Source organism: Pagrus pagrus (assembly GCF_965226575.1).
Source record: "Pagrus pagrus genome assembly, chromosome: 1".
Lineage (NCBI taxonomy): Eukaryota > Metazoa > Chordata > Actinopteri > Spariformes > Sparidae > Pagrus > Pagrus pagrus.
The window spans coordinates 1,689,354-1,701,976 of record NC_140185.1 but is presented as its reverse complement, the minus strand read 5'-3'; the positions used below and the strand labels follow the sequence as shown (position 1 = coordinate 1,701,976).

Below are 12,623 nucleotides of genomic sequence, written 5' to 3'. Positions count from 1 at the left end.
TAAAAAATGAGCCCATACCCCCCCCCCCACTGATTGTACAATGTTCTTATAGTACTGTCTTGCTTTTCAATAAACATTTTGTAGAATTTTCAATAATGATGGATTCATTTCCTCTAAGCAAGTGTTGGTTTTTGTGTCATTGCCACTGAGTGTAATTGTAAAGTAGGTAGGGGGTGTGAATGTGTACTAATGGGATTCTTCAGCCAGTCCTCAGTTTGAAGAAACGTTCCAGATTGTTTAAAAGACATGTAAAATGTACATGAACGCAAAACTGAGTTTTGAAAAGTTATAAAAGTTTTATTGCAATTTGTGGCGCAGGAAACAAAACATGGCAATTTCACATGTAAGAACACGAGGAGGAGAGTAAAAAGAAAGATGTGCATTTCCCTCAAGTGCACTAATTTAGTCCGACACGTTTTACTCAAGCCAAACACTGAACAGTTTCTGTACCTTATGAACAGGAAGCAAACACAGCAGGGAATGTATTTCAAAGGACAGCTGAGAAGTGTCATGTCAGTACGACATTCTGTAACAAAAATAAGGTATGACAGAATTCTGGCTGCTCACAGAAGTCAAAATGTAAAATAACACTTTTGGGTTTTCCTTGCATGAGCCCTTTGAAATTAACTGGTCTTAACAATAACTCGCATGACTTTGTGCACATAAAGATCTTCTGCTCGTACGAGTTTTCAAAGCCCCTTTACCACAATGTCCCATTCCCCAAACACTGCCAGCTGAGAAGGTAGAAAATGTCCCCTCTTCTCCTATTCCAAGTGATTTTGGGCAATGGTGAAGTGACAGCAGGATGAGCCAGAGCCCAACTGTTGGAAAAGGTGGAGTCAATGCAGTCTGTAACTCTCCACACTGCTCACACTCAAGATAAACCAGAGAGGGACATGACGGGCTGGGCTGGGCTGGGTCTGGAGCTCGGGGAGTGGAGGGGATTGTGCCTGTACACAGCTGGGTTACGATCCCTGAGGCTCCAGCTCTGATGAAGGGGTGTTGTCTGGCTCCTCATCATTGTAGATATTCTCCGCCTGGGAGAAGAACAAGGAGCAAGAGGACAAAATGCACAAGCATTAAAGTACTAACTCACAGTTGTGATAAGGGCAGAAGGCAGCTCTGCAACAATACCGACCTGGAGACTTGGTTTCTAGATCAACATGGTAACGGCTCTTATTTGACTGTCGATTAGAAACTAGGTTGACAAGGAGCATAGCAAAGACATGGTAATATTAATGCCTGACAAAATACTGTAAAACCTCAGATCATGACCTTGGTCGTAGCGAGAACCAGGTCTTTATTAGCTGACAGAGACAGATCATTGGTTCCCCCTGTTCTCTAGTTAATGCAAACCCAACACTTCCTCCATGTTCACCTGTTGTCTTTATTAAATTCAGTCTGATGTTTTTTTCAGCAGCACTAATTCCACCACTACACAGCTAGAGTCACGTCAGGTGTTCACTCTTCCTTTTTCCTCAGTTGATTAAGCCAACATGAATGAAGCTCATCCCTTCCTCCAGTTCTCACCCCAAGTCTTTATGCCTTTCCTTTCATAAGGGGGCCATTAAATGTGAAACTAGGATTTCCACCTCATGGTCATAAGCCTCTGCCAACTAGTCAAGTTGCAGTTTACATCAATTTCTGTCAAGACTTATAATTTAGCAAATGTAGTGAAGACTCTGAAGGAATTTAATAAAAGGTCAAAAGTTTAGTTATTGGTAAAATGAAAGTTATCCCTATATTGACATGTATGAATCCAGTGAATAATTTCCAGTGAGAGAAATACTGCCTTCACTTAGAGAGGAGTCCAGAGGAGTGATATAGTAACACATGGTCCACAGGATGAAAAGGTTGGGATTGAGAACCACGGGTTACAATCTTTAACAATATTTTGTTTTTTTCATCAAAGTAACGAATAAATCCAAAGTTTTACAGTAGCAGTAAATACAGCTAAAAATACCTCTGAAATGCCTCTGCAGTGGAGTAGATGTAAAATAGTAGCAGGAAATAAAAAATGCTCAAGTAAAGTAATTCAACATTGTACTTAAATACAAAGTAAATGTACTTACAACCATTGCACTACAGAGCCAGTCACAATGTTTGTTTACAATGACTTCCAGGTAGAAAACTCCTGCATCACGCACCAGCTTACATTTATAACAATTCTAAAATGCATGTTTGATGCTGTCATATCGCATTAATAACAACACTTCCTAATTAGTCCTAATTTACCTTTGGGGCCAAAGACTAATGACCATGGTCACAGTCATCATGTTGATGGTACAGCAACACTGTTGTAGACCCAGCTGGCCTGATGCAGCTCACCTGATTAAGAGCCTCTTGGTGCTCTGACTTACCAACCATCTCAAAATCAGCCTACTTTGCTGAAGACAAACTAAATTCACTCTTAAGTTCTGTTGAACATAAAAGCACTGGCTTGTTAATTTCACATAAAAAGCACACCTGCCAGCTGTACTGAGCTGGTGACCAGCCATTGCTTTTAATAAACTGATTGTATTGCTTGATTTGTGCATTAAGCCTGCACAAACTTCATCCTGCTCAGGTCTCTTTGGAAAGTGTACAGAAAATCGGAAATGTTTTATAGGTGTTTGTATATCTCTGGTGTACCACAGATCTTACAGTATAGCAAACAGCTAACACTGTGTGTGTGTGTGTGTGTGTGTGTGTGTGTGTGTGTGTGTGTGTGTGTGTGTGTGAGCGGTAGCTGTTCTCACCATCTGCCAGACTTGCATGATGTTGTCCTCGGACACCGAGCAGATGACCCAGGGTTCATTGGGGTTCCAGGAGAAGTCGGAGATCTTTGCTGTGTGGCCACCGTGGATAAACTGATGGAAAAAGGGGGAAATTAGAGACGGCACTTTAATAACAGCCAGAGGGCAAGCAGGAGTTTGGCATCATCAACATGTTTAAACCCCACAAATGTGAAAGGTTTGTGCTCTGAAACTGACTAGAAACACTGAAGATGCTGTTTCACGTCCATATTATGCCATTGACCAACCACTTAATGTGATGAATTACCAACAAAGTGATGAAATTAAAACTGGCTAGTCACACCTGATCAACACTTTGAAATATTTAAAGCAGCTTGAAGTGTTGTCGTTGTTTTAGCGAACTTCCTGTCCAATTTGCAGTTGGCAATCCCCTTCCTCTTCTCTATATCACCACATGAACGTGCAGCGTAATCTCCAGACATAGCCGCAAACCTAATCTGTCCTGATTGGATAAAGTGACAGGAATAGATTTTTTAAATTCAATTTTATTCTTCATTTTCACTTGAAAATCCAGTAAAATAAAAAATTAATAGCAATGTTTTTTGTTTTTACGTGATGGAAGATTTTATGGCTTCTGTCAGAACTATGGATCTCATGATGACTGAAAGAGCTAAATGTGACTGAGTAAAAATCATACAGTAATACACAACATAAACCTCTATTTTCCAAGTGGGCTAAATTTTCAGTTCCAAGTCAAAGCCACATGTGAGATGTCACAAGCACTTTGATCAAAGACAGGTTTTTTGCCCTGTTTGGAAATATACAGCTGCACAACATCGAGATGAAAATTAATATCAAATAAACAGCTGGGCTGAACATGAATGTTTTTTGGCACTTAGCAGTGGTGCTACAGAGGTTGAAAGTTTTGTTGCACAGGCCACAAAAGTGTACCATCATACGTATTAAAGCATCAAGTAACTTTATTGTAGTTTGAGACCATATAAGTTTTGTGTTGGGGAGTTTTCCAAAAGTCGTTTTCCATGAGCTCCAAAATAATTAAGTAGCCAAAAATAATGCAGACATTGTTTTACAGGTCTTTACTTATTTTTTTATTATCAGCCAAACTTAAAACTTTTTTATTTTTTTATTTTCAACATTTCCACTCAATGTTTATTAAAGGAGCACTCTCTAGTTTTGGGACAGAAATGTTAATGAGCAGAGAAAGATCTTCATTGGGTTGGTGCAGTCTAAACAAACTCAATAAACAAACTCTTTGTTTTCATGACTGAATGAACTGAATAAACAAACTGACCTTAAAGGACAACACAATTTATACTGTTATACTTTGTTTATATGTGGCGGACCCTGCCACCTTTCTAGCTCCAAACAGCATTCTGGGACCTTATTTTCCTCTGAGAACAGCTTATTTATTCACACATGGAAAAAATAAATATTGCATCATGACCTCATTAATATTGTAAATATTAAAATTCTGAGTTTGAATTTCCTCTCCAAATTACACAGTGCCCCTTTAAGTGCAATGGAATTTGTGCATTAAAACAGATCGATGGAAGAGCATCTTATACCTCATTTTAAAATATACAGATGTACCTTACAAAGTTGACATACCGCCCAGCACCATCACTTACCAGCAGCTCAGGTGGGCCATCCTCAGCATCTTCTGCTGACTGCTCCTCACCGATTTTACTAAAAAAAAAAAGAAGAGAATAAACAACAGTCTGTGTGGCATAGTTACTCATCAACAAACTATATGTCCAATTTGATTTCCACTTTAATAAAACATCACATTGTGTGAGTAGTGTTGGCTAACCATCACCAAGTGTTTTGTTTGGATTTGAGATTGAAGGGCATTTATGAACACTACAGCCTTGTATGGTCCTCAGATACAGGCATCTGAACCACCATTTAATAGCATGTCATTATATGGACCTTTATTTAAGGGGACGATCAGTGGCTAGTTAAGATTTAGTGGGAAAACTTCACATCTAAGAATACTTTAGGTAAACAACACAACCAAATTGAGGATCTTTTCTTTAGTTATTAAACTATCACCTGAAGATAATGATGTAATCTTTGTTACATGATCCATATCAAAGCCATAAACAGTGTATTTTGTCTGTCATGCAACCTACTCATTTTACTCAACAGAAGAGGATTTTGCTGTAGTTGCTTTTTCTGTGTTCTAATAATTTATATTACTGTTTGTGGTCCTGACAAGTGAGATTAAACAATTGACTGAGCTCTCATGAGACATGACAGCCATGAGTTGTTCTTTGATGAGCCTGAGCCACACGCCCACCCAGAAGGTTTCTGACAGTTTCATTTCAGCATGAGTTTGCACGTTTATGTTGTGATCAGACTGTTTGCCATTAAATTAGCACTTCATCATATTTTGCTAAAAACTAATAAGAGGTACGGTGGACACTTCTTACCTTAGGTCCCAGACGTTGAGACGTCGGTCGGTACCGCTGGAGGCCAGGATTGTCTCGTTGTGAGGAGACCATTGGACCTAATGAATTGTACAGTTGGTCACTGGCAGGCTGATGTAGTGAGAGTCAGCATGAACTTTTTTGCAAACAAAAATCTCCTTAAGCACAATTAAACCCCAAATTTCAGCTTGGCAGCATTTCAGAAAAATGACTCCCAGGAGCCAAAACAGTTCCTAATGGCACTGCCAGTGGGGACTGTTGTTGCCATGGTGGAATGAACTTGGTGCGTGTCAAGAGTCCACGTACATGCCTGGACCCAATCACCTGTCAGTAGTTTTAAGGTTGTGGCTGATCTGTCTACATTCATATAAAACTATGTTGGACTAACAAATAATAACAACACTTTTAAGTATTTAAAGTACAGTACAGCAATTTAAGTTCCTACCTGGAAAATTTCATCTTTGTGGGACTCAAAGGAGTGGAGCTTCAGTTTGAGGTTCCTTAGATCCCACAATGCAACAGTCTGAGAGAAACATAACAAACTTTGTATTTAATATTAATTTCCATCTATTCAATTTTACAGTTAAATGTATTTTTTCCTATCGTCTACCTTATCAGCAGAACCAGTAGCAAGAATGAACTCGCTGTAAGGGTTGAAACTCAGACAGTTGACCTCTGCAGTGTGAGCATCTACTGCGTGACTGGCTTTGGATGTGTTGTTGGATCGCGTGTCCCATCTGGTGGAGAATTAAGGAGGGTCAGGAACAGCATGGACATCACTTGTTTGCTTAGAAATAATAAAAATTATAAAAAAGAGCAATTTTAACTTGATTAATTTGTTGTCCCCACTCACAAAACCAGAAAAGAGACTAGCTATGTGTATCAGTCACTTGCATCATGAGTTTCTGGTCATCAGCTACTGAGCCAAATAGGGATTCGTGGAGCAAATGCCAGGAAACATCTTCCACCACTGCTGTGTGACCAGTAAAGATGGTCTTGGCATCCACAATCTTCCCTTCCTTTGGGCCGGCCCCAATGTCCCATAGACAGATCGTCTGAAGAGAAATAAAGGAGGGACACAATCAATTTTTTATCCACTCACTACAATGATCATTTTTTAAGTACACACTTTTAAACAACTTTTAAAGCAGTTACTTCTAAAATGTAAAACTTTTGTGACAAATGTGACAGAAGGTTATTTTTAAGTTTGTTCTATACATTTGTATGACTGGAATTTGCTCTTAGTGACTTTAAAGCAGTTCAGTTAGTTTTTATAATAAAGATTTCTTTCATTCCTGGCACAAAACGAAGAATAAAGAACAACAAAAAAACATCAGTATTGGCATTGGCAATCAGCCAAGTTGTTATTTTAAATCAGTATTTGCCCAAAATTTCACAATTGACAATCACTAAATGTAACGTATGAAATCAACAGCTGCATGAAATGCAAGAAAGACTAAAACCTCACAGCATGGTAGACAAAGTACTGTCCTTGTGTACAATTTTAAAATACTTGAACTTCACTTGAGTACTTCCATTTTATAGTTCCTGGTTGTTTCAGCTGGGAATATTTCACTACATTTATTTGACAGCTGTAGAGAAACATTACTTTAACAAAACACATAATCAGCTCATAGAATATGATTGGTTGTTTCAGACTGTACCACCTCACAGTATTTTTAGTGACTTACATGGTCATCAGAGGCACTGAGTAGATTGCCGCTGAGGTTGGGATTCCAGGAAAGGCCATACCCTTCTTTCTGGTGGCCTTTCAGCCTCAAGTCAGGACTACACTCTCCACTGGGATCTGAAACACATAAATACACACTGCAATTACCTACATACGGTGCGATTGATACGAGTGTGAGCATTCAGGTGCATGTAGTCATTAGTACATAGGAACAGCAGTGATCCAACCTGGCTTTGACGGGTGCTTATTGTAGTCGAAGACCAGCACGTCAGAGGTGGGAGTCTTGGTAGCAATGATGCAGTGATTCTGGGGCATGTAGCGGGCTCGATTCACCTCTCCTTCATGGTTTATCTTGATCTCGATCTCTATTTTCCCACTCACTGAACCAAATCCACCAAACTCTGACAACAGAACACACTCAGACTGTTATGACATCAAAGTTAAGAAATGGACACCAGACACTCGACAACTGTTGGTTAAACTTGCTTGTGTCGGGTCAATTTGTAAAATTTCACTTGAGGTGCATAATACGGTGCTGTAGGGATAACGTATTTTTGTAGGCTAACTCTGAAGTTAGCATCGCCCTGGTTCCCTCCACAAAGAGCCTATGGGATTTTTTAAATGGATTTTGGAATATTGCCAAAAATAATCTCTGTGGCAAACACAAGTTTAAAATACTTGCACGTTTTGTTCATCAAGATAATCTTCACAGATGAACACCACTTTGTAATTTTCGAAGCTTAAATTAAATCTCTAGACGTAAAAAGCTAATGTTAGGCTATAAACAGACTACATTGCGGTAGAAAACATCACTACCAGTAAACATCTTACTACATAGTTTATATACATGTTTTCTATAAACTGATCAATGTACACGTTGTAAAGTTAGAGTTAGAATAGTTTGTAACTAAAGTCGGCTTGTAACTAGTGACTAGTGAGTAGATGAGTCTGTGATGACGTTTAATGTCCCCCGACAACCTCTGTAGTCTCATTTAGACGCTGCCATTTTTAAGACACGTAAGAGCTTTATAATTAAATTGTGGAACATTTAATGATGTATTTTATGTCGTAGAACAAAACGTGTTTATATTTCAGGCATTTAACCAAAAAACAATTCTAAAAGTTCATAGACTTTGAGATTAGGGAACCGGATATGCAAAAATACTAACCGATTTCTGGGTTGTAGGACTCATTACTACACCACTCTATATAACAGTGGCTGATATTATTGGTAGATAACAAAGAAATTAATGTTATTTTTCTGACATTGGAAGTTTAGCCAATTATTGCATCCAATAGTGCAGAGCCTTGACTGCAGATTAGGAACATCAATCTGGTTCTGAATTTTTGCCTTGATGCCTTTCTCTCTGTGTTGGTACCTGCTTATATTTGAATCGTCAACACCAATGCTCGTTATCCAACAATGCAACGAAAGGAGGGAGATAGGACAAGAAATGTATAGAACACCTGTTGAACGAGCAGAACATTAACTTAAGGCCAGTGCACACTAGCGTTGTAGTACTCAAGACTGGTCGTAAAACCACATTTTTTTAAAGGTCTCAGTCTCGTCTCAGAATCAACCACATTTTTACTCGATCTTGTCTCAGAGCAGGGTGCTAAGACATGGAAAAAGAGAGCTGAATAAATATGGTTACATTGATTTCAGCTCGTTTGCATTTGTTTGCTCATAGGAAACAAAAGAAAGATATAAAATAAATAATAAAATAAATATAAATGTTCTCATGGTACACTTATACATAATAATATATACTATATACAATATACTATAAACATATAGCAATAAAATAGGTGAACGAAGAGGAATGCTCATTGGTTTTCTGTGGGTGTTTTTATGGAACTGTGGATCCTCCAGAACTATCTGAGGAGAGCCCATGGTTTGCATGTTGCACATTTTATCTTAAGTGTGTCACGTGAGTGTGAGACTGGTCTGATCTTGGTCTCAAGCCCTCAAAGTCCTGGTCTTATATTTCAGTGTCGAAACACTCTGTTCTTGGTCATTACTTGATCTCAGTTTACATGGTCTTGATTAAACCACTAGTGCACACTACCAGATGGAGAGGAGAGGATGAATGATGTGACAGGACTGATGGCTGGTTTATTGTAAAAGGCTTACCTGGTAAAAGGACTTTGGAAAACAATTAACAATTGCAAGAGCATGCAAAATGATTGTAATGTAGCCCATAGATGCTCGTCAATATAAATACAGATAAGGTCTGAAGCGGATTTATTACTCTAGATATTAAGAAAAAATAAACTGATTGAAGAGGTAAACAAAAATAAATGTGTTCATCTAAAATGATATATACCCCTTCCTCATTCATATTAGCGGTTAACATATCAATGTCTCTATTTATTCTGATATGAATGGCTAGATTGGCTTTGTGTGTACTGAGCATTAGACTGTACCATTGGATTGTTCAGTGGCCAAACTAACATAATGATACTACCTCTGAGTCTTCAGCACACTCACACACAGCTGGGTAGCCATCAACATACCTGCTGGAAGACAGAACAGTTTCAGCATAAAAATTAAATGGAACATGAATCTGGTCCTGAGTCAATCATATATTCCCTTGCATTATCAACGTGTAAACCAGTTTCTGACAAAGGCAGCATCCACCCAGCCAATCAAAACATGGCAAACTACAATGACTTTAAAGATTTCAATAGTTGGGTGTCTTACAGATGCGCACAATGTATATTGTATCAAGTGCACACCTACTCCCTTGACCTTAGAAAGACATTCTTCATAGTCGAGCAAATATTCCATTGTATATTTAAGTATTCTACTGCAGTACTCCTGCCGACTCATCAGTGTTTTTACCTCCTTTCTCGCTGTCGTAGTGCGAGGCATCAAACTGGGCATCATCATTTGGTACCTGGACGCTGGCAATCACAAGGTGGTTCTGCTCGTCTGAGGTATGGGTCCCCAAAACCAGCCTGTGAACCGTGTAGTCTTTCCCCTCTGGCCTGCAGAGGACCACAACAAGATTTATCACATCTGATTTAAAACGTCCCTGTATCAGAAATGTGCAATGGTAATCTGCTCTCAACTTGAGGGTCTAAGAGAGAGGTTGTCATACACTGTAAAGACCCCTGGGGCAATGTGATTTGTGATTTTTGGCTATTAAAATAAATTTACTGAAAAGAAGACCAAAAGAAATGGAAGTTGCAGGAAAATGCCAGCAAGGATGAAAAGAGAGAGAGAACAGAGATTTGCAAGACTGTGCAGCAGGTGGCAGTCTTAGAGCTGTATCTTCTGGAACCTTTTTTTTGTTTTTTGTTTAACTGTTCAGTTTTCAGCTTTCCCTTTCAGGTTTGATGTCCTTGTTTTTATCTGCATGTCTATTTCGATCTCCATTTCTATTGAAACCGACAGCAAATAAAAGCTAGAGTCAAATTCCTTGTATGTGTACACATAAGCCGAACAAAAGCCGATTCTGAATAACTGCCGGGTATTGCAGGTGGTAGACTGTAGCCCTTTCCACACTGAGACGAAGCATTATCGCCGCAGCGGCGGTTAGCCAATTCTCCGCTGTTGTTTGTTCACACAGAAGCCGGCGCCGCGGATCCAAAAGAGGCGTGACGGTACATGTCATGATGATGACGTCTGTGTGTTTTTTTCAACGTGTTTCCCCCGGTGTCCTCCAGTTAATCTAAAAATGTACCCACCAAACATCCTGGAAAGTGACAAAGTTATGTTTTTCGCTCTAAATTACATAATTACATAATCACCATCAGTAAACAGGACGCTGTCTGACTCTCTCACTCGTGGGGAGGGAGGCTGTTTTCTGGGGGAAAGTTCACTGAAGTCTCGGTCGGGAGGGCTGTTTTTTTTCCAAGACAGTAACTACAACAACACAATAGTGGAGGGAGACAAACACATGGTGAGTTAAAGTTTTATGCCGGGGACAGACGCTGTTTTTCGGGCAGAAATGTGACGAAGAGTCGGTCGGACAGACAGGCTGACAGACACTTCTCCACGTATAACTGCGGTATTTTTTTCTTCATATAAGTTGCCAAAGACACGACCAGTTACTACGTTACTGTTGTTTGGTCCTGTAACGTTGCTTTGTGGGTAATTTCTCTATATTTTGTTGAGTGAAGGACATGTTTAGTTATCAGACTGTGAACACCATCAGACCGACACGCCCCCGCTCCGCGCCGCCGGCTTATCCATTCACACAGGTTCGGTTTGCCAATACTGCGCCTCTGATACTACCTCCAGAGGCGCATCAGAGGCTGCATTTTGATACTTTATTTTGTTTCTGTTATATATGAATGTAGAACAAATGAGGCTAGGGCATCACAGTGTAATCATTGAAAAGTAAGACCGATACTTTTTGACATGGAATTCCAACCATTTAACCAACCACAGTTTTATAAGCAGTAAGATGGAAGCAATGTAAATACCTGGTGACATCTGGAAGCCACTGGACAGTAAGGCTGGGCCACTCCAGCGCATGAGTCATCACCAGGTCATACAGGAAAGGTGTATTTTTCTTCCAGATCTTGTACTCCTCATTGATGACCCTTTCTTCCACTGCATCGTCATACACTTTAGCAGAACAACACGGTGTAAGTTACAGGTATAATCGCAAATTATGGAAGATAGTGTACATTTTCTTCAGTCCATTTTAAGTATCTTCTCAGGGAAACTAAATTAAAGGTGCACTATGAAGTTTGAAGAAAGAACTTCATTGGCTGATTTTTTTTCTCCCTAAACAAACTAAATAAACTCTCTTTGTTTTCATGACTGAATAAACAAACTGACCTTAAAGGACAACACAATGTATACTGTTTTACTTTGTTTATATGTGGCGGACCCTGCCACCTGTCTAGCCTCAATCAGTGTTCTGGCACCTTATTTTCCTCTGAGAACCGCTTGTTTAGTCACTTATGGAAAAAAAATACTTATTTCTGAGTTTGTTCTATTACCTCATTATTGCAAATATTAAAATTCTGAGTTTGATTTTCTTCTCCAACACTACAGTGCCACACACACACACACAAGTGCGGCTATGTATTAAGTATAAGCAGTAGTGCTGACAATGCACAGCTGCACTGGATCAATTGGGGGCTCATGGATTCCTTAACAGACAAGACAACATCACAACATAACATTAACGACACTCAAAAAGGTCAAGAATAGTAGGTGGAAGGATATTCTATGATGTTATCTTACCCCTCATCTAGCTAGTTATGATATCTTCAACGGGTTCAGAGATGGAGTATTGCTCGCTACCACCCACTATGGCGTATTTTGGTGAAGAGGGTTGTGGCGCCGTAAAAAGTACAGTTTCCCAAGTTGAAATAAGCGTTGTTTGGTGCCCTCAGTGTATACTGAACTTACAGGGTCTAGGTTTGACAGGCGGTCTTTAAACAAAGTACAGCCAAGAGGAACATACAGACTGGCTAAAGCCAACACGCCTCCTGATAGGACTTTCCTGAGCTAACATATCATGCTAGCATCCACGGCAGAGTTCAAACAGCAGCGGTGCGCACACAGGGAAAACGGACCGCCGCTTCATTCGCTATGTGGTTTCAGTGAACCTACCCTCTTTATCAGCCATGTTCCCAACTCTGCGATGTGTCACAGTGCTCGGAAGCAAGTATCTAGGTAGTCAGTGTTTACTTTACACCGCTGTCCTCCTAGCTAGTAGTGCTTGGTTTGTATCCCGGGTACTCCTTCCTTTTCAGCGCCGAATTACTCCATACCTACTGCGC

At 39.7% G+C, this 12,623-nt stretch overlaps 1 protein-coding gene across 2 annotated transcripts; it reads right to left on the bottom strand.

The window, feature by feature from the left end:
• Positions 1 to 272: 272 nt before the first annotated feature.
• Positions 273 to 12,615, bottom strand: LOC311254556 (histone-binding protein RBBP7). Of its 2 annotated transcripts, none has more exons than XM_084348394.1 (12): positions 12,454 to 12,615; positions 11,310 to 11,454; positions 9,721 to 9,866; positions 7,103 to 7,279; positions 6,877 to 6,992; positions 6,080 to 6,240; positions 5,796 to 5,922; positions 5,631 to 5,708; positions 5,189 to 5,265; positions 4,385 to 4,442; positions 2,739 to 2,849; positions 273 to 1,037 (listed from the first exon to the last, which is right to left on the bottom strand). In XM_084348394.1, the coding sequence occupies exons 1-12, from the start codon at positions 12,467 to 12,469 to the stop codon at positions 966 to 968; spliced, it is 1,284 nt and encodes a 427-aa protein (XP_084204520.1). In that variant the 5' UTR covers positions 12,470 to 12,615; the 3' UTR covers positions 273 to 965. The 2 variants fall into 2 exon arrangements, with proteins under 2 accessions (XP_084204520.1, XP_084204521.1); XM_084348395.1 differs by having other exon boundaries at positions 7,103 to 7,276.
• Positions 12,616 to 12,623: the final 8 nt, after the last annotated feature.

Bases quoted from the DNA above. Each gene is read 5' to 3' on its own strand.
- LOC311254556 (XM_084348394.1), bottom strand. The intron at 5,923-6,079 runs GCAAGTGACTGA...ATTCTCCACCAG, and splicing joins GATGACCAGAAACTCATGAT to ATGGGACACGCGATCCAACA. The intron at 5,709-5,795 runs GTAGACGATAGG...TGTTTCTCTCAG, and splicing joins CTACTGGTTCTGCTGATAAG to ACTGTTGCATTGTGGGATCT.